The 22,388-nt window shown below is 49.9% G+C and overlaps 3 protein-coding genes across 8 annotated transcripts; 1 reads left to right on the forward strand and 2 right to left on the reverse strand.

Annotated features, from left to right (window-relative positions):
- Positions 1-749: 749 nt before the first annotated feature.
- On the reverse strand, positions 750-6,835 carry CA9 (carbonic anhydrase 9). Its single transcript, XM_044265406.1, has 11 exons — positions 6,416-6,835; positions 5,586-5,615; positions 5,148-5,318; positions 4,840-4,982; positions 4,672-4,764; positions 3,573-3,639; positions 2,104-2,261; positions 1,753-1,897; positions 1,584-1,610; positions 1,074-1,155; positions 750-961 (listed from the first exon to the last, which is right to left on the reverse strand). The coding sequence occupies exons 1-11, from the start codon at positions 6,795-6,797 to the stop codon at positions 895-897; spliced, it is 1,365 nt and encodes a 454-aa protein (XP_044121341.1). The 5' UTR covers positions 6,798-6,835; the 3' UTR covers positions 750-894.
- A 6,165-nt stretch (positions 6,836-13,000) lies between these two features.
- ARHGEF39 (Rho guanine nucleotide exchange factor 39) lies at positions 13,001-16,836 on the forward strand. Of its 3 annotated transcripts, XM_044265410.1 has the most exons (9): positions 13,001-13,175; positions 13,361-13,455; positions 13,713-13,833; positions 14,101-14,219; positions 15,084-15,154; positions 15,395-15,523; positions 15,706-15,935; positions 16,187-16,275; positions 16,436-16,836. In XM_044265410.1, exons 1-9 carry the CDS (start codon positions 13,038-13,040, stop codon positions 16,449-16,451), a joined length of 1,008 nt encoding a protein of 335 aa, XP_044121345.1. In that variant the 5' UTR covers positions 13,001-13,037; the 3' UTR covers positions 16,452-16,836. The 3 variants fall into 3 exon arrangements, with proteins under 3 accessions (XP_044121345.1, XP_044121343.1, XP_044121344.1); XM_044265408.1 differs by having other exon boundaries at positions 13,001-13,455; XM_044265409.1 differs by having other exon boundaries at positions 13,001-13,455; positions 16,439-16,836.
- Positions 16,837-17,093: 257 nt separating this feature from the next.
- On the reverse strand, positions 17,094-19,789 carry CCDC107 (coiled-coil domain containing 107). 4 transcript variants are annotated; one of them, XM_044265419.1, is made up of 6 exons: positions 19,636-19,789; positions 19,394-19,545; positions 17,820-17,880; positions 17,637-17,727; positions 17,427-17,539; positions 17,094-17,345 (listed from the first exon to the last, which is right to left on the reverse strand). In XM_044265419.1, exons 1-6 carry the CDS (start codon positions 19,739-19,741, stop codon positions 17,137-17,139), a joined length of 732 nt encoding a protein of 243 aa, XP_044121354.1. In that variant the 5' UTR covers positions 19,742-19,789; the 3' UTR covers positions 17,094-17,136. The 4 variants fall into 4 exon arrangements, with proteins under 4 accessions (XP_044121354.1, XP_044121353.1, XP_044121352.1 ...); XM_044265418.1 differs by having other exon boundaries at positions 19,394-19,548; XM_044265417.1 differs by having other exon boundaries at positions 17,094-17,539.
- Positions 19,790-22,388: the final 2,599 nt, after the last annotated feature.

The raw sequence follows: 22,388 nt of genomic DNA on the forward strand, positions 1-22,388 counted from the left end.
CCCCTCTGGACTGAGGGAACATCCAAGCCCTTATTATCCATAGGCAAAGGAGCTACAGTCAGTGGCCCTGTGCCATTCCAGCAGCGGCCAGTCTGAAGGAAAAGCAGCAAAGCTACGCAGATTTTACTTGAGCAGGGTCAAAGCCCAACAGCCTCACCATGATTTTAAGCCTAGAGGCTAAGCCTGCCCTACCCCCAGACACATAAACTGCTCTGTGTGTGCCCAAGGCCATTCTATCTCAGTCATTTCTACAACCTTCCCGAAAACATCTGTGCTAGGCAGTAATGCCACCCCCCCACCGAACTGTCCACACCCTGATCCTGTGAAAGGTTACCTTATGTGGGAAAAGGAACTTTGTGTTTAAGCTAAAGATTTTGAAATTAGGAAATTATCCTGTGACCCAAGTAGGCCCAATGTAATCACAAAGGTTGTTACAAGAGGGAGGCAGGGTCAAAGGCAGTTGTTAAGAGATAAGACAATGGAAGCAAGAGGCTAGGGCGACAAGAGGAAGGGACCGCCAAGCCGAGGAATATTGGGCTTCTAGAACCCGAAAAAGGAAACCTCCCCTCAAAGTGCCCAGAAGGAACCAGCTCTTACTGACACCTTGATTTTAGCCCAGAAGATTCATTGTGGATTTCTGACCTCCAGAACTTAAGAGGATAAATTTGCATTACCATTAAGTTTGTGGTGATTTTTAAAGGCAGCAATAGGAAATAAATACACCATCCTCCTCATCTGGGGAACAGAGCTGCCTTCCATATATTTTATTAACATTTATTTTAAAAAACATTTGGCCCTTAAAAAGAAAGTGGTATAAAGGGTAGGACAGGACAAAGTCTCCAGCTCCCCCTCAGATTCTTCTGGCTGGCTTCTCCGCTCCAAGTTCCAAGGCCTCTAGGCAACAGTCTCCGTGACCTCTGCTGGGTGGTAGCTAACATTCCCTTTGGTCCCACTTCGGAGTCTACACAACACAAAAGTCCAATCAGAAAACCCCAATGTGCATGAAACTGTTCTGGACTCATCCAGGGAAGTGGGCCTGAGGAAGAGGGGTGTCAGGAAGTGGGCAGGTGTACCTTTGCTGCCTTCTCATTTGCACAAGGAAGGCGATGCTTGTGACTGCAAAGAGGAGGCCAAAAACCAGCGCCAGGATGTCACCTGGAGGGAGAGGAGAGGCTGCCTCAGGGTGACAAGGAGTCTGTAGGATTCCCTCAGCCTGCTTCAGTGTATCCCCCACCCTGCCCCCGAGGTTCTCCAGCTGCCCTCAGTGTCAGAATCCAGAAGAGGCCCACAAAGGAATGGGGTTGGATACACAAGAAAGAATAAGATAAGCACCTCTTTTTCTTACCTAAAAGCAAAGTAAAAGAGATTGTTTGAGAAGGAGGATGCTAGGAGATTTCTGTAGCTTCATGCTAATTAACTTTTGCCCTGGGGACAGCGGAATCCTCTCTCCCTTGATCTGACACTCTATCTAATTGGGGTTGGAGGTCTGTTCTGCAGAAAAGGAGAAGGGGTAGGGGTGGTCCTAGCTCCTGAGGCTGAATGATGCCAACGGGTCAGGGGCCAGAGATGGGGCACAGACTCACCAGCAGCAAGGCAGGAATTCAGGTGGACTGAAGAGGAAAAGGACACATTAGAACCAGGGTCTGTGACTGCCAGTGACAGACACAGGCACAAATGAAGACACATGGGAGGATGATGGATCTGGGATTGGTGGGGGGGGACATGGCACTATGGGTCACCACAAAGCTGCACCTGGCTCAACAGTCCTGGGGCTGGTCTCTGTTTCAGTGAGGAAGGAGGCCTCGATTATTCGCCCATTCAAAGGCTGCGTTGCTCGGAAGTTCAGTTGTAGCCTTGAGTCATCGGGTCCCCACAGGGAGCCAGAGAGGGTGTGAAGCTAGGGAAGTCAGGAGACAGCTGTGGGGGTAGGCTCATGACAAGAAAATGAAATGGTCACAGGCCTACTCACCGCCAGCACTCAGGGCTTCACCCTCTCTGTCCCCCTCGTCCCCCATCCAGCTGCTTCATCTCTTTATGCACCTTGATCTCATCCCTACACCCCTTTCCCCCACATCCCGTGTCACCACCATGCCCCAGCCCCACCTGCTTCGCACTCAGCCTCACTGTCTGGTTGAACACAGTCCAGATGACCCCCTGGGCGCAGGGGGGTGTGGTTAGAGACCCCTCATAGCGGAAGTAGCGGCTGAGGTCAGAGGGCAGCAGCGCAGATACATCCAGGCCAGGGACCCAAGTCTCTGAGTCTGTGGAGAGGACCTGTGCCAGAATCCCACCTGGACTGCTTCCCTCCGAAGCTTTGGAGTATAGGGATACAGTTTCGCCTCCCAGAAGCCTAGCTGATGCAACTTACTGAGACCACTTCTTCACTAAGTATGTCCCTTCCCATAACTCAGCATAAGACCTAACTCAGAATAAGGTAAAAAGTCTGTGGGTCCTCACAGAGTGAAAGAAGTGCTCCCAACGTCCTCCCTGAGTCTTCACTCTTATTCTGCATACTATGATAACATGCTGGACTACAGATTTAAACCCAAAATGAATCAAAAGGAAAAATGAGGGGGTGCCTGGGTGGGGCTCAGTGGGTTAAGCCTCTGCTTTAGGCTCAGGACACAATCTCAGGGTCAGAACCCGCCCCCCCCAATCAGGCTCTCTGCTCAGCAGGGAGCCTGCTTCCACCTCACCCCACCCCACCCCACCCCCTCTGCCTGCCTCTCTGCCTACTTATGATCTCTTTCTGTGTCAAATAAATAAATAAAATTTTTTAAAAAGGGGGGGGAGGGAATGAGCAGAGTAACTTGTAAATATAAACATTTGAAACCATAAAAAACAGACACAAAACTCAAAAAAGCACAGTTCCCTCCAGTTTGGTAAAATGTAAGTTCCAGAAGTGAGGTTTAAAATTACTTAGAGTGAGGGGCACCTGGGTGGCTCAGTGGGTTAAGCCTCTGCCTTCAGCCCAGGTCATGATCTCAGGGTCCTGGAATCGAGCCCCGAATTGGGCTCTCTGCTCAGCAGGGAGCCCTGCTTCTGCCTCTCTCTCTCCCTCCCTCTCTGCCTGCTTGGGATCTCTCTCTCTCTGTCAAATAAATAAATAAAATCTTCTAAAAAAATAAAATAAAATAACTTAGAGTGACTGAGAAGGCAAAGATTTCCAGCAAAAGTACAACTTTAAAATATTTGATGCTTATGGAGGAGAAATAGAGAATTTTCAGAAAAATTTTAGCTCTCTGGACTCAGCCTCTGAAGTTCCAAATGCTTTTGTTGGGGGGGGCTTGTTTTGTGTCTTCTTTTGGTTTTTGTTTTGATTTGGGGTTTTGTGGAGTTTTGGGTTTTTGGGGGGGTGGGGTGAGGTTTTTGTCTGTTTATTTTGGTTTTTAGCCATAAAGCCTGTGGGCCTCTGCTCAGCTTTGTAATTATTGTCAAGCTCACAGTCAGTTCACACGTTGGTTCCCTGCCTGTGGGAGCCAACCCATCTCCATCCTCACACCTAAGCCTCCCCAAGGACAGTTCTTTAGGAACAAGGGTATTGAGGGTAGTGGCCAAACCAACAAACTGACCTTCCTCAGTAATTTCTTCCAAATGTGACAGCAACTGCTCATAGGCACTGTTTTCTTCTGGACCCTCCTGGGAAATGACAGTTCAAGACAGGATTTTACAGGTATCCAAGGTCGTGGCTGGAGGCCTGAAGGTGAGGTGGGCTTCCCATACTCTGAGAATGCTGGGAGAACACAAAGTCTTGTGTATTACTACTCAGTGGATTTACTTTTATTTGCAAACGAATTTAACCTGCTTGGTGGACTGATTTTCAATGGTAAGTTGGAGGAGAAGGTGGGTCACTTTCCTAGGATAGGAAGCCTCCAGTGACCTGGGTCCTACTATCTTTTCCAGTCTCACTGATCCTACATCCACATACACACACATGGTCTCCCCACAGAAAACCATAATAACCTTGCATTCACATTTCCTCTACATTCACCTGAATAATTCATGTGTTTGTCTTTGGAGCAAGGACATGCTATCTCAGAGGCACTTCTCTGAACTTTGTGCTGTTAAGGCTGGCGTTAAAGAGTCAGTAAGGCAGTGACAGAGCCTAGAAGGTATCTCACCATCTACCCATTTTACTAGCCTCTTCTAATCACTGTGTATGTAGCCTGGATCCATACAGGTCCAAAGATGTCACTAAATAATTCTCTAGGCTTCACTGCATTACACAAAACGGAAATTATAGGTCACAGGAGTATTCAATAAATTACTCTTCCTGGCGTTCCCCCCGCCCCCACCCCGTTCCACAGCCATTCCCTGAGTGGATATATTCTTACTCCACATACACTATTGGCTCTGCATGGAACATCTTTTGTTTTCCACTACTGAAGGCTTCAAGTTTGACCTCCTCTGTGAAGCTTTCTCTGACCACCTCTTTTCCTCTGTCTGTGCCCTTTGTATCAGCCTCCCCCACCGGCTGTAGGCGGAGCCACGGTTTTCGGAATCCTTTGTGTGGCTCAGCGCCCGGCTTACAGGGCGTGTCGAATGAATTAATGAGTGAATGAGGACGGCCAGGTGCCAGGGTGAGTGTGCTAGGATGGGATCTCTGGGGTCAAGCTACAGTGAGCCCTGGGGCGTGGGGAAGCAGGTGATAGGGGTGTCCAGGGCTGGTACCTGCAGAAAGGCGGCCAACACGGCCAGCCCCCCGGGACGCCCCAAGGCTTCATCAACTTTGGCAAATGCAGTGCTGAGGTGAACCACATGGATCTGGAGAGAAACAGGGTAGAAGTGGGCAAGACCCCCGGCCCAGCGCCCCCCTTCGCCTCTCCGCTGCGCGCTCACCTCGGCTGGGAAACGGTGGCCGTCAACCGTGTGCTCCGAGCCCGGGCGACCCGCAGCCCCCCAGTGCAGATGCAACTGCAGGGCCCGGTACTCCCGCCCGGGACCCAGGGCCATCTCCAGCCCCGGCGGCAGAGTCAGCTGCACTGCGAGGGAAGAGGCAGGTGAGCCGAGAGGACCAGCCTACCCGGAAGGGCCAGCCTAACTCCCAAGCACCCGCCTGGTGGGCCTTCGGCTCTGGACGGGTCCCTGTTCAGCAAATACCTTCCCCGCCTCCTACCCGAGACTCCGCAGCGAGACCCCTCCCTCACCCGTGTGGCCATTGTTGCGCAGGCGCAGTTCTGGGAGTTTCGGGAGCTCAAAGCCCAGGAGTTCGGGGGGTTGCAGAGCCCGGCAGAATGCGGCGAGCTCTGGGTGGATATCTACCGGCGATTGGAAGCGGCCTGCGCAGGCTGGGGACACCTGAGGCCAGGGCGGGTCGCCTGGAGTGAGAGAGTGTGGACAGGCAGTCTGGTGACAAGATCAGAAATAGGAAAGCGGGATAGAAAAAGGGAGGGGGTGGAGTGAGAAAGCATGGGGCGGGAAATAGAAATCAGGGATGTGGACAGAAACAGGGAGCAGGCTGCGCGTTGGGGACTGTCAGACATGGATGCAGTGGGTGGGACACCCAAGATCAGAGTTCGGGATGGCTGGGGGGTCAGATCAGAGCAGGGTGCCCAGGCTGGGTGTGCAGGGGGTAGGTGTCTCACCTCCATAGCGCCAATGACTGTGGTCATCCCCTGCATCAATGAGAAGAATGAAAAGCCGATCTTCAAGCCCAGTCCCTCCCCAGCGGCCAGAAAGAGATGGATCCCCCTTACTAGTAGGGGTTCTCCAACTCAGATGTCTTACAGGGTCATAGCAGGTAACCAAAATACCTAACGTGGCCAGATATAAAGCACAACGGATTGCAACCAAATATAACACCACAGCTTGGTAGACCAAAGATCCTACTGGTCTCAGAGATACCAGTTTGCAACCGGTGTCTTTGTAAAGTAGGTGGGGGCCTCAGTCCCCAGGCCCAAATCAATAGACCCTCTTCTCTTTCTCCCTTCCCAAGGTTCCTGGTTTCTGAATCAAAATACCGGGTTCCCCTACTTCTTATTCCCTCTTCCCAGGTCTCATTTTCTTCATCTGTAGACTGAAGATAAGGTGATCTCTACAAGCCCTCTGGCTCCTCCTCTGCTTCCCAACCACCCCTGCCATCCTTTCTCTTCTCTTCCCTCATATTCCTACTTCTCTCCACCTGTCTTCTCTCTTTCCACATTCTGCATCTTTCTCCTCTCCAACCTCCCCTTTTTTCTTTCTCATCTCTTCCTGCTCACCTTGCTCCCTCTGTGCTTTTTGTCTCCCCATTCATCCCCTTCTAGCTCTGAAAGGGGGAAGGGTCTAGTGGCATGAGATCCCCTGGGGATGGGAAAGACTACTGTCAGAGGGCAGACTCCATTCCTTCTCTGAATAATCCCTGCCTGGGCTGGGGTTTAGTGTGGGAAGGACAAACCTCCTGGAGTCTAGATTTGGAGGGCCGATGACCGCTTACCTTTGTTGTGCCTGTAGTCATTATTCTGGGAGCCTTGGGGGTCCCTGGGTGCCTCAACAGTAGGCAGATCCTCTAACTTCAGAGAGTCCTCTTTTCCTGGTTCAGTCTTCATTCCAGATGGGTCCTGCTCTCCCAGTAGGTCCTCGTCTCCGGGTGGGTCCTCTCTGGGTAGGTCCTCTTCACTGGGTAGCTTTTCCCCGTCCAGTTGATCATCTTCCCCAGATGAATCTCCTCCCAACTCAGGCGTCCCCTGTATACGGGACAGGCTCTGGGCATGGGCAGGCACCAGGAGCAGCAGTGCAAGCAGCAGTTGCAGGGCAGGGCCTGGAGAAAGGGCTGGGATCGACAGAGGGAGCCAGGGTCTGGGGCACAGGGGAGCCATGTGGCTGACTGTGGGGTGTCCCAGACACGGTGTGTACGGGCTGTACGTGCATCGGAAACAGGAGCTGGATGGGGGAGGAGCAAGCCTGGAGGGGAGCAGGCTGACTCACAGAGGGCCCTTTTGTAGAGATGGAGCCAAAGTCCTGTGGGTCTGCCTGGCCCTGTGCCCCCTCCCCGATACCAAAGCCTGAATGGGGGTGGTGCGAGGGGCAGGTATGTGCACAGGCAGGAGGTTATCGGGGTCACAGGCTTAGCCTGGAATCCAAGGCACCACCTGGCACTACACAGGCTCCCCCTGGCACCGCCTAGCTGCTCACCAGCCAGCCTCAGCTAACCCTGGCCTGCTGCCCAGGCAGAGAAGGGGAAAGTCAGGGAGTTGGGGGCCCCACAGCCTCTGGCTGAGAGGGGAAGCAGCCCATGTATATATCCCTGGCCTAGCCAGGGAGCAGATAAAGGGGTAAGACAAGCTGCTGGGGAAGCCTGGGAGCAGGAGGACAGATAGGTAGATGGGAGGCAAATCTGAGTATAAATGGAAAACTGAGTGGGGCACATGGGTGACTCAGTCCTTAAGTGTCTGCCTTCTCAGGTCATGATCGCAGGGTCGTGGGATTGAGCCCCGCATGGAGCCCCCCATCAGGCTCCCTGCTCGGTGGGAAACCCACTTCTCCCTCTCCCACTCGCTCTGCTTATGTTCCCTCTCTTAGTGTGTCTCTGTCAAATAAGTAAATAAAAAATCTTTAAATGCAAAACTGAGTATATGTAGAAGAGGGACTGTGATGACTTTACAATAAATTGGTTTTTCATATTATACATCTGCTCAAAAACCTTCATTAGCTTCCATCTGCCCATCTTCTTCCTCTAGTTGACTTTCAAGTCCTTCAAAATCTTACCCAAGAATCCTTTCCATTTTATCTCCTACTATTCTCCCTCATACTCCAGCCAAATTAAAACATTCATTTTCCCCCCCCAGACCTTTGACCACCTTTGTTCATCTAGTTCTCACTGCTGGGAATACCATTCACTCTTATATTTAACAAAATTTATTTAGCATCTACTATGTCCAGCACTGGGCTATGGACTAAATGTACAGAAATGAATAAGACACAATCCCTGCCCTAAGGAGCTCACTGTCTAGTGAGTGAGGGCACAATATTCAGTGGAGAGCGATTAATTCTGCCTTAGAAAGTAATATAGAAGTAGGCAAAATCTGATCTGGATTTTGGAGAAGTAGCAATTCGATTGCTAAAAACAATGGGGAGAATGGTATTTTGTGCAAAGGAAAGGCATCAAGTATCTTGTGCAGGAGAATGACAGAATCCAATTCTCATATTAGGTTGTGCTGAGTGCTGGTGTGGAGCATGGATTTGAGGGGGAGAGCAGGTACAAGGAGATGAAGACTGAAAGGACCCTAAGAATGGACTTGGGGTTCCCAGTATGCCTGTTCATTTGAGAAACATTGAGCCTCCCCTAGGGATGCAGCACTGAACTAGAGAACCCACCTCTACTGTTCTGTAGCTCGCATTCTAGTAAGGTCCCCACAGCTTCAACAAACCAAAAGAGATTAAGGCCATCTCGAGAAGTTCCTATCTGGGGCTAAATTCAATAGATATGTGCCGGTATGATTGTATGCATTAGAGAAACATGTTGAAGTATTTCTAATCCTGTTGAGCACTAGTTCCTAGCTTCAGGGCGCTCCTTCTACCTCCCTCTTCTCTGGGGTCTCTACTAATCTCTTATCTAAAAAGGTAATGCCTAGGGCGCCTGGGTGGTTCAGTGGGTTAAAGCCTCTGCCTTCAGCTCAGGTCATGATCTCAGGGCCCTGATATCAGGTCCTACACTGGGCTCTCTGCTCGGCAGGGAGCCTGCTTCCTCCTCTCTCTCTCTCTGCCTGCCTCTCTGCCTACTTGTGATCTCTCTGTGTCAAATAAATAAATAAAATCTTATTTATTTATATATATATTTATTTATTTACTTATTTGCAGCATAACAGTATTCATTATTACACACCCAGTGCTCTGTGCAATCCATGCCCTCTATAATACCCACCACCTGGTACCCCACCTCCCACCCCCTCCAAATAAAATCTTAAAAAAAAAAAAAATAGGGACGCCTGGATGGCTCAGTGGGTTAAAGCCTCTGCCTTCGGCTGAGGTCATGGTCTTGGGGTCCAGGGATCGAGCCCCGCATTGGGCTCTCTGCTTGGCGGGGAGCCTGCTTCCCTTTCTCTCTCTGCCTGCTTCTCTGCCTGCTGTGATCTCTGTCAAATAAATAAATAAAATATTAAAAAAAAATAGGGGTGCCTGGGTGGCTCAGTAGGTTAACCCTCTGCCTTCAGCTCAGGTCACGATCTTAGGGTCCTGGGATTGAGCCATGCATCGGGCTCTCTACTCAGCAGGGAGCCTGCTTCCCCCCTCTCTTCACCTGCCTCTGCCTACTTGTGATCTCTCTGCAAATGAATAAATAAAATCTTTAAAAATAATAATAATGATAATAATAATAAAGAGGTAATGCCTGGCACAGCAGAGGCCCAGGCAGCTTCCACTGTCATGAATCAGTACTTCTGTACCCACTGCCCTGTAAAATAGTTTTACTGTCTCTACTAAGTCCCTCCTATGATTCAAGACTCAGCTCAAAGGCCACCTTCTCCACTCTCTTCCACAGGAAGGGATTTCTGGGGCCACTGAACCACCACAGTTCTTTGCCTACCCTTACTAATAACCTTGCCCACCATCCAACTTATATTATGGTGATTTATGACATTTTATCTGCTCTAATAGCATTGAGTTCCATAAGGGCAGGGTCCAGTATTTGATTAAGTCTTTTATTCACCAACCATTATGGAGCATTTTTCTCTCTGCAGATCACCTTGTCAGGACTTGAGGAAAACCAAATCAACTAAGATGGCTTCCCTGCCCTCAGGGAGTTCATTGTCGGATGACTTGTGTTTGCCAAACCACAACTGTTCCAAGAGCATGAGGTCACATTTTTACAGCACCCCAAATTATCTGCCTTGTCAGATTAACTGTCACAGTGTATACCAAAACTTGCACAGAGCTGAACAATTGCTGTCCTCCAAGGAGGGTGGCAGCCTAACAATCCAGGTTGCTATTTCTGGAGCCAAATTAAGAGCCATCCATGGAAATCTGATCCAGTGTGCAATGTGGAAGGTCAGCTTATTGTCTGGGTTGGCTGTGATGTCAGCACCTTGGTTAGACACTGACACATGGAGGGTACATGCTAGTACCAAATTGGATGGACTTGGACAAGACATAATGTAGTAATGACAAGTCTAGTTGAGGTGGAAGAGGTCATGGGCAGCCACAGTAGACAGAAGCACCATGCTTACTGGGGTCTGGAGTCTGTATGTGTGGAGATCTTTCTCCAAGACCCATCCCAGCTTTACTTCATTTTCCCTCTTTCCAAATGTTCTTCATATTTCCATCGTTTCCTTTTTTGGTCTCTGTCAAGATTTCCTGATACACTTCTCTGCAGCACTCTACATCCACCTGCCTCTCTGCCATTTCAGCTGCTTTTAGTCAATGTTTCAGAGCCTAGATCTGTGTCTATGTGCAGGTCTCTCTCTGTTTCAGCCTTTTAATTTTCCAAATGCCATTCTCCACGCTGCTGTCTCTTTCTTCAGTGCTCTGTTTCTGTGTGTGACTGTGTCTCTGGTCTGGGTGGGGAGTATAGACTCTGACCCTGGATCATGCCTTTGCAGCTGGGAGACTGCCAAACTCTAAAACCGGTTCAAGCTCCCAGAGTCTTACTCTGGGACCTTTCCCAGGTTGGGACATGGTGTACTCAGGACCAACTGACTGGGGCACCACCTGCCTGTGCATGGCCTCTCTGTGGTGTTTATGGCCAAGTCTTTGGTCATTAGGGTCTGTGCCTTCAGACATTTAGGGCCATGTTTCTGCTCATCCCATGGCTGCAGAAGAGACTCCTAGTGATATAGATTACTGTGGGATTATCTGTCCCATCTTGCCATGAACTCCTAGTGTGGACTGCCCCACATTCACTGAAGAGTGTGTAACTAGTCCTCACCTATATGGTATCATCAGTTTCCTTGAGTCCAAGGTCCAGTCTGACCCAAACTTTCTCTTTCCGCCATTCAACCCTTCAAGTTGTTTTTCCCTGATCTAAGTCCAGCATTTCTCCTTAGAATTCTTAGAATGTCAGTGAGCTAGAGGGGACCTCAAAATCCTAACAGTACTCTGGTTTTTGTCTTGGGTTCCAAATAACTAGGGTTCCACAGTGGGAGGAATGCAGGGTCTGAAAGTTTCTTAACATTTTGGTCTTTAATAGTATTTTTTTTCCGGTTAAAAAGTAATGCATGGGGGTGCCTGGGTGGCTCAGTGGGTTGGGCCTCTGCCTTCGGCTCAGGTCATGGTCTCAGGGTCCTGGAATCGAGCCCTGCGTCGGGCTCTCTGCTCAGCAGGGAGCCTGCTTCCGCCTCTCTGCCTGCTTGTGATCTATGTCTGTCAAATAGATGAATAAAATCTTAAAAAAAAAAAAAAAAGTAATCCATGCAGGGCACCTGGGTGGCTCAGTCATTTAAGCATCTGCTTTTGCCTTAGGTCATGATCCCAGGGTCCTGGGATCAAGCCCTGCATCAGGCTCCCCTGATTCTCCCTCTCCCTCTGCCTGCTGCTCCCCCTACCTGTGCTCTGTCAAATAAATAAATAAAATCTTAAAAAATAATAAATAAATAAAATGTAATGCTTGCATGCTCCAGCAGAAAACTTACAAAAAGGAGAAAAACATTAAGAGACTTTTAAAAAATCATCTTATTTGTCCCATTCACCTCTTTAACCTCAGCGACCCAGTGCCTGACACAGATTAGATGCTTAAAAAAATATTTGTAGAGTGCATTAACTTCAATCCCATCACCCAGAGATAACAACCACAACTATCTCTTAATTGCTTATCCTTCCAGTCCTATATATGCTATACCTAAATGGGATCATATTATACAAAGAGCTTTGTTAGCCTGGTTTTTTTGGTCTTGGCAATATACTCTGCCTGTTTTTCCATATTGATAGGTTTTTTACATTTGTAATGCTTTCATATTCCTTCAAATAGCTGTACCATAATTTTCCTAGCCGATTCTCTACCACTGGACATTTAGAAGGCTTCCAATTTTATAAGGTTACAAACAACACTGTACCACCCATTCTGGTATACATATATATATATATTTTTTTTTTTGGTATACATATTTTTGTTCACATATCTATTTCTTTAGGGTGCATTCCTAAAAATGGAATTTCTAGGTGATAAGAGTAAGCACATTTTTAAAAAAAAAGATATTTATTTATTTATTTGACTGACAGAGATCACAAATAGGCAGAGAGGCACGCAGAGAGAGAGAGAGGAAGGGAAGCAGGCTCCCTGCTGAGGAGAGAGCACAATGTGGGGCTCCATCCCAAGACCCTGGGATCAGGACCTGAGCCACCCAGGCACCCCAAGAGTAAGCACATTTTAAGACTTCTCATACATACTGGCAAAATGGCTCTGCCAATTTACCCTCTAGGGCTACTGCCAATTTCTCGAAAGACCTAACGAAGTAAGGAAAATCTGGTCCATTTTATCTTTGACGGGGTAGCACAGACTAATCAACTACAAGCTTGCGCCTTTGACCAGAATTACAGCAATTCTGACCACCACCTTAGTTACTGACATTTGCTAATCAGGAGCTAATGGGCTGTCAGGTTTTGGATCAGTATGAAAGGAAAAAACGAGTTAGTAACTTAAAACCTATAAACTTTTGTCCAAGGGCCAAAACATTTCAAACCTTCTGACCCCTGAGGTTTCCTAGTAGTGAAAGCACTGGGGACGACTGGACCCCAGATCTGGCACAGGCCCAGGAGAGAATATGTACGGTAATTATTGCCTCCTTCCTAATTTTACAGATAGAGGACACTGAGGTCCCGCTGATGTCTGCTTTCCAAGGTCCAGACTACAGCCCCAACTTAGCGCCCTTCCAGAGGAGGGCCACCCACCTGCCCCACTCAGCGCTGCCTGAGCTGGCTTCTCGCACCTGCAGCGCCGCCCTGGCGGTAGGGCAAGGCCCTAACCGCAGAGACTCAAGGCCTTTCCGCGGGCCGCCGCGCATGCTCCGTCCTGCGCGCAGCCTCCCGGCGCCAGGGGGCGCACTCCTCTCTCTGGCCCCGCCCCGGGAGCGGTTGGGATTTGAATGTCTGGCGGGCCGCGGCCGGAAGAACGGACCCCTCAGCTTGGCATGGAGGGATGGGGCGCCAGCAGACGGTGCACAGTTCAAGAGCAGCGTGCCCGTTGGGAGCGGAAACGCGCCTGCACTGCCCGGGAGCTGCTGGAGACCGAGCGGCGCTACCAGGAACAGCTGGGGCTGGTGGCCACGGTGCGGCCGCGCACGCCCTCCCGTATGGGGCGGGGACCCCAGGGTATAGGAGGGTCTCTGCGAGGTATAGTGGGTCTTGGGCCGGCCGCCTGCATTTAGGGAGCTCAGGCATTCTAGTTTCTAGCAGCGGCTTGGCATTAGCCTCCTCTTCCGGCAGATTATATACCCGTACTCTCCTTCCGCAGTACTTCGTGGGGATTCTGAAAGCCAAGGGCACCCTGCGACCTGCAGAGCGTCAGGCCCTCTTTGGGCCCTGGGAGCTCATTTACGGCGCCAGCCAGTGAGTAGAAGGGGCGAGGGGAAAGGGGGGGCACTCGCCTCTGGCAGTTCACGAAGCTTGGAGTCGGGGGAGACCCAAGTTCATACACGGAGTCTGCCAGTTGCCTCACCTGTGGTCTTGGCCCAGTGCCTTACCCTGCCCCACCTTCCATCTGTAAAATGGGATAATACCACTACCTCCAGGGCAAGGTTATGAGAATTCAATGAGGTGGTGCCTGAGTAGTTGTTGGATTACTTTTACTATCCTCACCCACGCAGAGAGCTGCTTCCCTACCTCGAAGGAGGGCACTGGGGAGAGGGGCTGGAAAACTTCTGCCCCCACCTGGAGCTCTACACCGAATTTGCTGCCAACGCAGAGAGGTCCCGGACCACCCTGCAGGTAACCGGAAGATAATATCAAGTTCTTCCCCTCTTGCCCCATACATTGCCTCTTCCTCTGGAACTCCAAACTTCACTCATACTGTTCCTACATTTCTACAGCCCTGTAGGTGTCCCCCATCTCTCCAAAGTTCACTGTAGGGCTTCTCTCAGGAGCACACAGCTTACAGAGGGCTGGGGTGTGTGTGTGTGTGTGTGTGTACACAGATGAATACAATATAAGGAGTGGCTTCTCTCCCTGCTGCCAATCCTTTCCCTATCACTCCAGGAGCAACTAAAGAAAAACAAGCATTTCCGGAGGTTTGTGCGACTTCAGGAAGGCCGCCCTGAGTTTGGGAGCCTTCATCTTCAGGACCTGCTCCCTCTGCCTCTGCAGAGGCTCCAGCAGTGAGTAAACTCCCCTGGATTCAGCCAACCTCTCTTTTCTGGGTCTGTATGATCACTGCTCTCAGCTTTGTGGGGTTTATGGCTTCTGTCCCATTGCCTCTCTCCTGGGACCAACCGCTCTTAAAAACCTCTTGCAAGAGTAAATGTGAACCCACTGGAGTAGCTGGGGTCTGCAGCTCAGGCCCTTAGCTAGGAATGTGGAAGTCTGCACTGAAGTGAGGGGGCCTGTAATAGAAGCAAGGTATCTGGAAGAGTTTGTTGAGGTGAGAGGTTCGCCTACCTTAGATTTTTGTTCCTGGGGATGTTAAGAGCATCTAGTCAGGTTGTCTTTAGCATCCTCCTTGGATGGATTAATTTTCATCAATCTTGGGAACTAGACTCCCAAATCATGGTCAGTTTGCTCCTGACTCTTCAGTGTGGGAAGATGGAAGCAGAGGGCCATGTGGGGTGAGCCCGGGGTTCTGAGTCCCAGATGAAAGAAAGGGATGCAACCATCAAAAGCAGGTCTTTCCTGGGGTGCCTGGGTGGCTCAGTGGGTTAAGCCGCTGCCTTCGGCTCAGGTCATGATCTCAGGGTCCTGGGATCGAGTCCCGCATCGGGCTCTCTGCTCAGCGGGGAGCCTGCTTTCCTCTATCTCTCTCTCTCTGCCTGCCTCTCCATCTACTTGTGATCTCTCTCTGTCAAATAAATAAATAAAATCTTTAAAAATAAAATAAAATAAAATTGCATTTAAAAAAAAAAAAAAAAGCAGGTCTTTCCTGGCCTTACAACTAAAGTGTGTGTCGGGAGCGATCTGTAGGTCAGGCAGAAGGAATTCTGCGCAACTCTACTTCCCCTCATGGACTTCCAGTTGTCTAATTCCAGGTATGAGAATCTTGTTGTGGCTTTGGCTGAAAACACAGGTCCCAACAGCCCTGACCAGCAACAGCTCACACGTATGTTCTTGCTCCTCTGAAACACAGGCAGGAGGCTGCCTCTCCTGTTCTGGTTCTGCCCTCTAACAATGTCTGGTATGTCCCTATCTTCCACTGACATGTACACAACGTGTCTGTTGCCCTGCCTGCCCTCCCAGAGGTTAGACCCTCACCCTAGTCCCCTCCAGAATAGCCTTTCCTCACCATCAGTCACCCAAAGTCAAATCTGTATCAGGAATGGGGTGGGGGATGTTGTTCCAGGGGCTGCCCGGCTGATAAGTGAAACCGCCCAGAGAGTCTACAGCATTGGTCAGAAACAGAAGAATGACCAGCACCTCCGGCGTGTTCAGGCTTTGCTCAGTGGCCGCCAGGCAAAGGGGCTTACCTCAGGTACTGCACGCTCCCCTTCTCTGTGCCCCACCCCATCTCCAATCCTCAAACTCCCCTTTTCTGACCCTTTTTATGTATTGCCAGCACAAATGCCCTATTTCCTTAGCCTCCCCTTCTTTCTGCTCCCATGGATCATGGTCCTGGAGCTGCACCAGAATAACAGCTCTCCCACCGCCCCCCAGGTCGCTGGTTCCTACGCCAGGGCTGGCTACTGGTAGTGCCTCCCCATGGGGAGCCCCGGCCCCGAATGTTCTTCCTCTTCTCTGATGTGCTCCTCATGGCCAAACCTCGACCCCCACTGCACCTGCTGCAGAGTGGCACCTTTGCCTGCCGTGCCCTCTACCCCATGGCCCAGTGTCAACTCCACAGAGTCTTTGGCCACTCAGGAGGCCCTTGTGGTGGACTGCTCAGCGTAAGTTATGGGCGGGAGCCCTAGTTCGGTAGGAGAGGCTCAAAACAGGCCTCGAATGCCTATGTACTATTTATCCCCTTGGCCTAGGCCCCCTTCAGAGGAACTAAGCCACCTGCATTGAGATGGGGGGGGGGTTGGGGTTCATCCCTAGTTCTCAACTCAAGCCTGAATTACCTTCATGGAAACAGCAAGGCCTTCAGCTTTAGCCTGGACCTTTCTGAGCCCTGCACTAAGTGGTGATTTCTCCCTAGCTGTCCTTTCCCCATGAGAAGCTACTGCTTATGTGCACAGACCAGGAGGAGCTGCTGCACTGGCACCACAGTTTGACTCTGGCCATCAGGTAAGAGTGCTGTGATGAGGCCCATGGGCCGGGAGTGAGCAGTTCTAATCCTGTCTCACGTCTGACACCTGCTGGGCTGCCCCACCCCCAAGGCCATGGGTGATTTTGTCTGAAGGAAGTGCTCATGGCAGTGCCTGAACTGACCGTCTTCTCTCCACAGCAGCCAGAAGAACTAGAAGAATCTTCATTCCAGAACCCAGTTTACTTGAGAGACCAGTCAAAGTCAGAGGAGTACAAAGAAATCTTCAGTACTAACTAAACAAAACACACACAACACTTCATGGTTGGAGAAGGGTCATTTCGGGTTTGCTTGGGACCAAGCCGTTCCAGCTCATCTGACCAGCCCTTGAGAATCAGGAAACCAAGTCCCACCCTGGTGAGGTTCTGCTGACCCAGCCCCTCCAAAGCAGATGAGGGGATTTAGGACTGATTAAGCTCAGTGCTGGATCCCTGGGTGGTTGTTTATCAGGACTGCAGCTTTGTAAATGTGGATGTTTTTATGTTGAATACAGTTTCCGTAATTTATTTTCCCACTGCATTTTAGTAAATATTTTTCTTCTTCCCCTTTTTGGAAAGGCCTTTCTGTCTCAGCTCTACAATAAGGGAAAGAGAGGTGTTTGTGCCCTGAAGGCTGCCCCGCTGGTGGCCTCAGGAATATAAGGAAAAGAGCTGAAGCTCCCTCTCTCTCAGCTCTCACACTGGAAGGTGGCCTCTTTTTATCCTAATAAGGGAAGCTTTTCAGGAAGGCCCAGTTGTTCTTGGGCACCTAGTATGGGTGTGTGTAGGACCAGCTGGAATAGAAAAAGCACACAGGAGTGTCCAGTCACAAGCACAGACTTTGTTTTACTAAACCTTCAGCTGTCATTTCTCCTTGCCGGCAGGGGCTGTGACTGCAGCCCTTCCCACAGCCTTGCTGCATCTTCTCCTTAGCCCCTGCTCCACTTCCCAAGGAGTAGCTAGGTTTCTCGTCTCTGTGCTCCAGTGTAGGGGCTCCTCCCAGGCCTGACTGTCACCAGCCTCCGCCTCCTCCTCCTCTATACATAAATCCTCAGGAAAGGGTAGGCTGGCCTCTGTGAGGGGAAAGATCAGGGATATTCCTATCTCAGAGATTGTCTCCACCTCCACAAGACTCACACCACCCAACCCTTTACCTGGTTCTGGAAGGTCCACACCCTTGTTTGGCTTGCTGTCTTGTAACAGCTGGTGGATGGTCTGAAGCTTCATATTCAGAAGCTCTTGCTGGGCTCCAGCCAGGGTAGTCACACTGTAGAAAAATATCCACTCAGAGGCTAGCCGATCTGCCGCCACCTCTTCCACCTATCACAAAGCTCCCCTGGCCACAGGGTCACTGCTCTTCTTACCGCTCAAAAAGGGGGTCCAGCTGGGCCATCAGATTGTTCAGGTGTTGCTCTGTCTGGGCTAGCTGTTGTGTCAACTGGGCCAGCTGTTGCTCTGGGGGTAAAGGAGAAAAGGAGAGCAATGGTTATTTGTATCTTCTGTGGTCCTGTAATCCCCCACCAAATACAGGCTTGTGCAAAACCCACCTGACTGTGATGATTCCTTCTTGCCTTCCTCCTCCTGGAGAACTGCAGCCTCATCTTTCCCCTGATGAAATAGAAGAAAAAGAGGGCTAGCCTGCAGGAACAAGCTTCTCCGTCACCTCCGTCTCCAAAGCCATGAGAGGAGAAGGATAATTTTGAAGTCGAGAAAGCCATGGAGATTTTACTTTAGAGAATCATAATCACACCTAGTCTAGCTCCTCACCTGGGACGTGAAGCAACATGTCAGTATGCCCCCACACGGGGTCATTCAGTCTAATGAAACACTCCCAGGAATGAGCATCTCTCTCCAGTTTGATAAAGCTCTGGTTGTTAGTTTATACACAAAACCAAAAACTTTATGTATCTTCCTTCCATGTTGCCTTCCAAAACCATGTCTTTTCAACACGATAGCCATTCAGGAATTTGAAGACAGTGGTCTTTACGCCCTCCCCTTCCCCATGTCTTCTCTGGTTTAGTATCTCTAGTTTTACTCAGTCGCTGTTCATTTGATATGGTTTTCTCTGGTTGCTCTACTGGGCACCTAGTGTTCTTAGAAATAGTTCCCTGAAGAGAATAAAATTCTCCCGAGTGTTCTGATCAGAAGATGAGATGCAGGGGTGCCTGGGTGGCTCAGTGGGTTAAGCCTCTGCTTTCGGCTCAGGTGGGATCGAGCCCCGCATCGGGCTCTCTGCTCAGCAGGAGCTTGCTTTCCTTCCTCTCTCTCTGCCTGCCTCTCTGCCTACTTGTGATCTCTGTCAAGTAAATTAAAAAAAAAAAAAAGATGAGATGCAATACCTTGTTCCTAGCATTGCCTGGGGAAGTGGGTTTCACAACACACGACTGAACTTTATTATTCAACTAATAAACTGCTAAGTTATAGGTTTCTTCCAGATAGTACTTGGGTCCACAAATATAATTTATTATTGATTCTCTTTAAATTTCATCATGATGGTCCCTCATTATAACTTGTCAAGTCTATTTGGAATCATGACTAGCTATCCCTTTTAACTTCATATCCCCTCCAAGTTGGTTCAGCCTTCTACTTCCTAATGCAAATAAGTAATCAGGCCAGGCTTGAGGATAGAGCCTTGGAAGGTATTATTTTCCATTCCAACCATTTCCATACACTAAAATGTACTGTCATTTTACATTTCAGGGCCTCCTTTCTAAGGAGAACATGAGACTAGAGCCTTCCATATTGTGGCTACAGCAACCAACACTTTGTGCCAAGACTAGAATCCTACCAGCAGCCACACTTCCGTAGTATGGACACATACTTGCTGGGTTCAAATCCCAGTTACTACCAGCTGTGTGTGACTTTGAGCAAATGACTTAATCTCTTCATTGGACTGTTGGGAGAATTAAATGTGGTGGTCATTATTTATTTACAATTTACCAAGAACGCTTCACAACTGCTACCTCGCTGGATGCTCAAAATAACCCTCTAGTGTTGGAAAGTCAAGGAACTACCGTCTTCGTTTTACAAACTGACGGAAAGAAGTGTCTCGTTCATGATACCATAGCGCCCCCAGGGGAGATTCAGGCCCGGAGCATCCCCACCCCTCGTCGTCCCGCACCTGCAAACACTTGTACAGCACAAAAGCCACGACAGCTGCGGTGTACAGCGCCCCCAAAGGTAGAGCTCCCGCCCGGGCCCGCTCTCGTTGGTCCTTGGGCGGCGACCGTCGCCGGGGTTCTGTGGCCTCAGGGCCAACCTGGGCATGGTCCCCTGCTGAGGACGGCAGAGGTGGGTCAGTAGAGCCCGGGCCTGGGGACCCATGGGCAGCCTTAGCCTCCCTCCAGAAGCCCTCGCTGATACCTGGGTGTGCCCGGAGGTCGGGGCTGGGGCGGTCTCCGAGGACCCCGGGCAGTGCAGACACAAGTAGCAACCCCAGCAAACCCGCAAATGGGACCGACCTCGCCATTGCAGGCCACAGAACCACGGCCCCGGAGGCGCCAGAGTTGGCCGGGAGTCCCGCTGCGCATGCGCAAGAGGGGCGGTGCGAGGGTCGCGTACCGGGACACGCTGGGAGGTCACGCCCACTTAGTGTGTGGGCGGGGCACGCTTATTAGCATAGGACCTAGGCCCAACTTTCCCAAATGAATCCATTTCTTGTCTATTTAGGAATTCTATTAGCCAGAATGCTTCTAGGAGCCTACAATCTTATAAGATAATGCTGGAAAATGGATTTTATTTCTCATACTCGCAACCTATTCACCCTAAGCAAAAAAGGCTTAGAATGCCGAACCTTAAAAGAGTGATCGTGGAAACTACGTGCAGTTCGTGCTGAAGGCCTGTTTCCTAGGCTACAGACGGAGGACTTGTTCCTTATTCGTGCCTAGGGGAAAGTCCCCGGACCCTTTGGCAGAGAGTGCCGCGTGCGCGTGCACGTTGACTTTCCCTGCTTTGCACTATAACGTCCGCCAAGAAGCGATCCCGTGGGCTGCGGCGGAGCTGAGCGGCGTGCTGCGGGGCGGTCGTCCGTCAGCATTTCTAGTTACGCAGGCAGTGCGCGCGTCTGTGCGCACCAACCACACGGGGCTCATTCTCAGCGCGGCTGACTTTTAGAAGTGGGACTAATAGGCCCTCTCCTGCGGAGGGTCTCTGTTCTGGGTACCGCTAGCGGCTCAAGGATGGAGCCGGCACGTGGTTTGTTTAATTCACCCCTGAGTCATTTTCTCCTATGACCCGACCTAACGCGCTGTATGTGTCACATCGGTTGGAGTTTCTTTTTTTTTTTGCAGTTCCCTCTTCCTACAGTGGCCTTCTCTACCCCCACCCTCTTCAATCGGCAAATGTTTCTAATAGCCACCATTCATTGTGTAGCACAGCACACAGTAGACTATGGACTGATGGCCTAGAACCTGCCTCTGCTACTCGAAAGCTAAATGACTTTGGGCAAGTTACTTAATTTCGCTCTGTGCCTCAGTCTCCCCTCTGAGCAATGGAGATAATGATAATACACTATCTGTACCTTACGGAGTCGTTATGATGATCAAGTGGGATAATCCAAGGAAAGTCCTTAGAACTAGGCGTACTGGGCACGCCTGGGTGGCTCAGTGGGTTCAAGCCTCTGCCTTTGGCTCAGGTCATGATTCCAGGGTCGTAGGATCAAACCCCGCATGGGGCTCTCCGCTCAGCCGGGAGCCTGCCCACCCCCCTCCTCTACCCGCCTCTCTGCCTACTTGTGGGAGAGAGGAAAAAAAAAAAAAAAAAAGAACTGTGCCTACCCACCGGTGATTTTAATTTGAGCAGCTGCTACGAGCCAGGCCCTTGTAATTAGAACTCTCTTCAGCACCTTCCACTGCTATTTCCTTTCTGTACAGTTAACGTCTAAACACCCTTCAGATCTCAGGTGTGTTTCCTTCATTCAGAATCCTTAACTTCGAATTTATTCATTAATGCAGCTATTGTGCTTTCTTTCAGCCACCATCATATGTTAGTTATATCTCAATGAAGCTGGAAAAAATCCATTTTGGTTCTTTAAAATCAGTTAATTAAAATCAATTAATCCATTAAAATTAATTATAAAAAGAAAATACCACCAGACTGCAAATTGCAGGAGAGCAGAGGCCATATATCTTTTCTTTACAATTTTATTCCTACAGCTTAGCACAGCACCGAGCGCAGGCAGACACTCAATGAATCCTTGTTGAATGAAATACAACCAAACAAGTAAGTATAATTAAGATCTTTAAAAAATATATACTTTATTTGAGAGCGAGAGACAGCACAAGCAGTGGGGTGGGCAAAGAGAAGCAGACTCCCTGCTCAGCAAGGAGCCGGACCCGAGCTGGATTCCAGGACCCACAGATCATGAGTTGAGCTGAAGGCAGACATTTAACTGACTGAGCCACCCAGGAGCTCCTAACTAAACTCTTAAAGAATGAGTCCTGGGGCGCCTGGGTGGCTCAGTGGGTTAAAGCCTCTGCCTTCAGCTTGGGTCATGATCCCAGGGTCCTGGGATGGAGCCCCATATCAAGCTCCGCATGGGGCTCTCTGCTCAGCGGGGAGCCTGCTCCCCACCGCCCCCCCCACCTCTGCCTGCCTCTCTGCCTACTTGTGATCTCTGTCTGTCAAATGAATAAAATCTTAGAAAAAAAAAAGAGAGAATGAGTACCGGTTCAGGCTCCATGGAAGTCGGCTTCTCCCTCTCCCTCTGCTCACTTCTCTTGCTCATACTATCTCCTTCCCTCTCAAATAGATAAATATTTTAAAAAATTAAAAAAACAAAGAATGAAGAAACAAAGGTTCAGGAAGGTCAAGTAAGTTCATCAGGTAAGAGGCAAGTCAGAGATTCCAAAGCTTTCTGCCTGTCTCCCTATCAGTTACCACATATCACCCCCCACCCCCAGCCCTTCCTTTCACCTCCAGGACCTCAGGCAGACCTGGAGAGTTCCCGTGTTTCATGTTGCCTTTTAATTGTCTGGGACACATTGGGTCATCTTCCTAATTAGATCAAGAGCCCTTTGAGGAAAGAAACCATTTCCCACTCACATCTTTATCTCCAAAGCTTGGCACATAAGCAAGCAATGGGCACAGATGACAAACGAATGAGGTGTATGTGTGCT

Source organism: Neovison vison, chromosome 9 (genome assembly GCF_020171115.1).
Source record: "Neovison vison isolate M4711 chromosome 9, ASM_NN_V1, whole genome shotgun sequence".
Taxonomy (NCBI): domain Eukaryota; kingdom Metazoa; phylum Chordata; class Mammalia; order Carnivora; family Mustelidae; genus Neogale; species Neogale vison.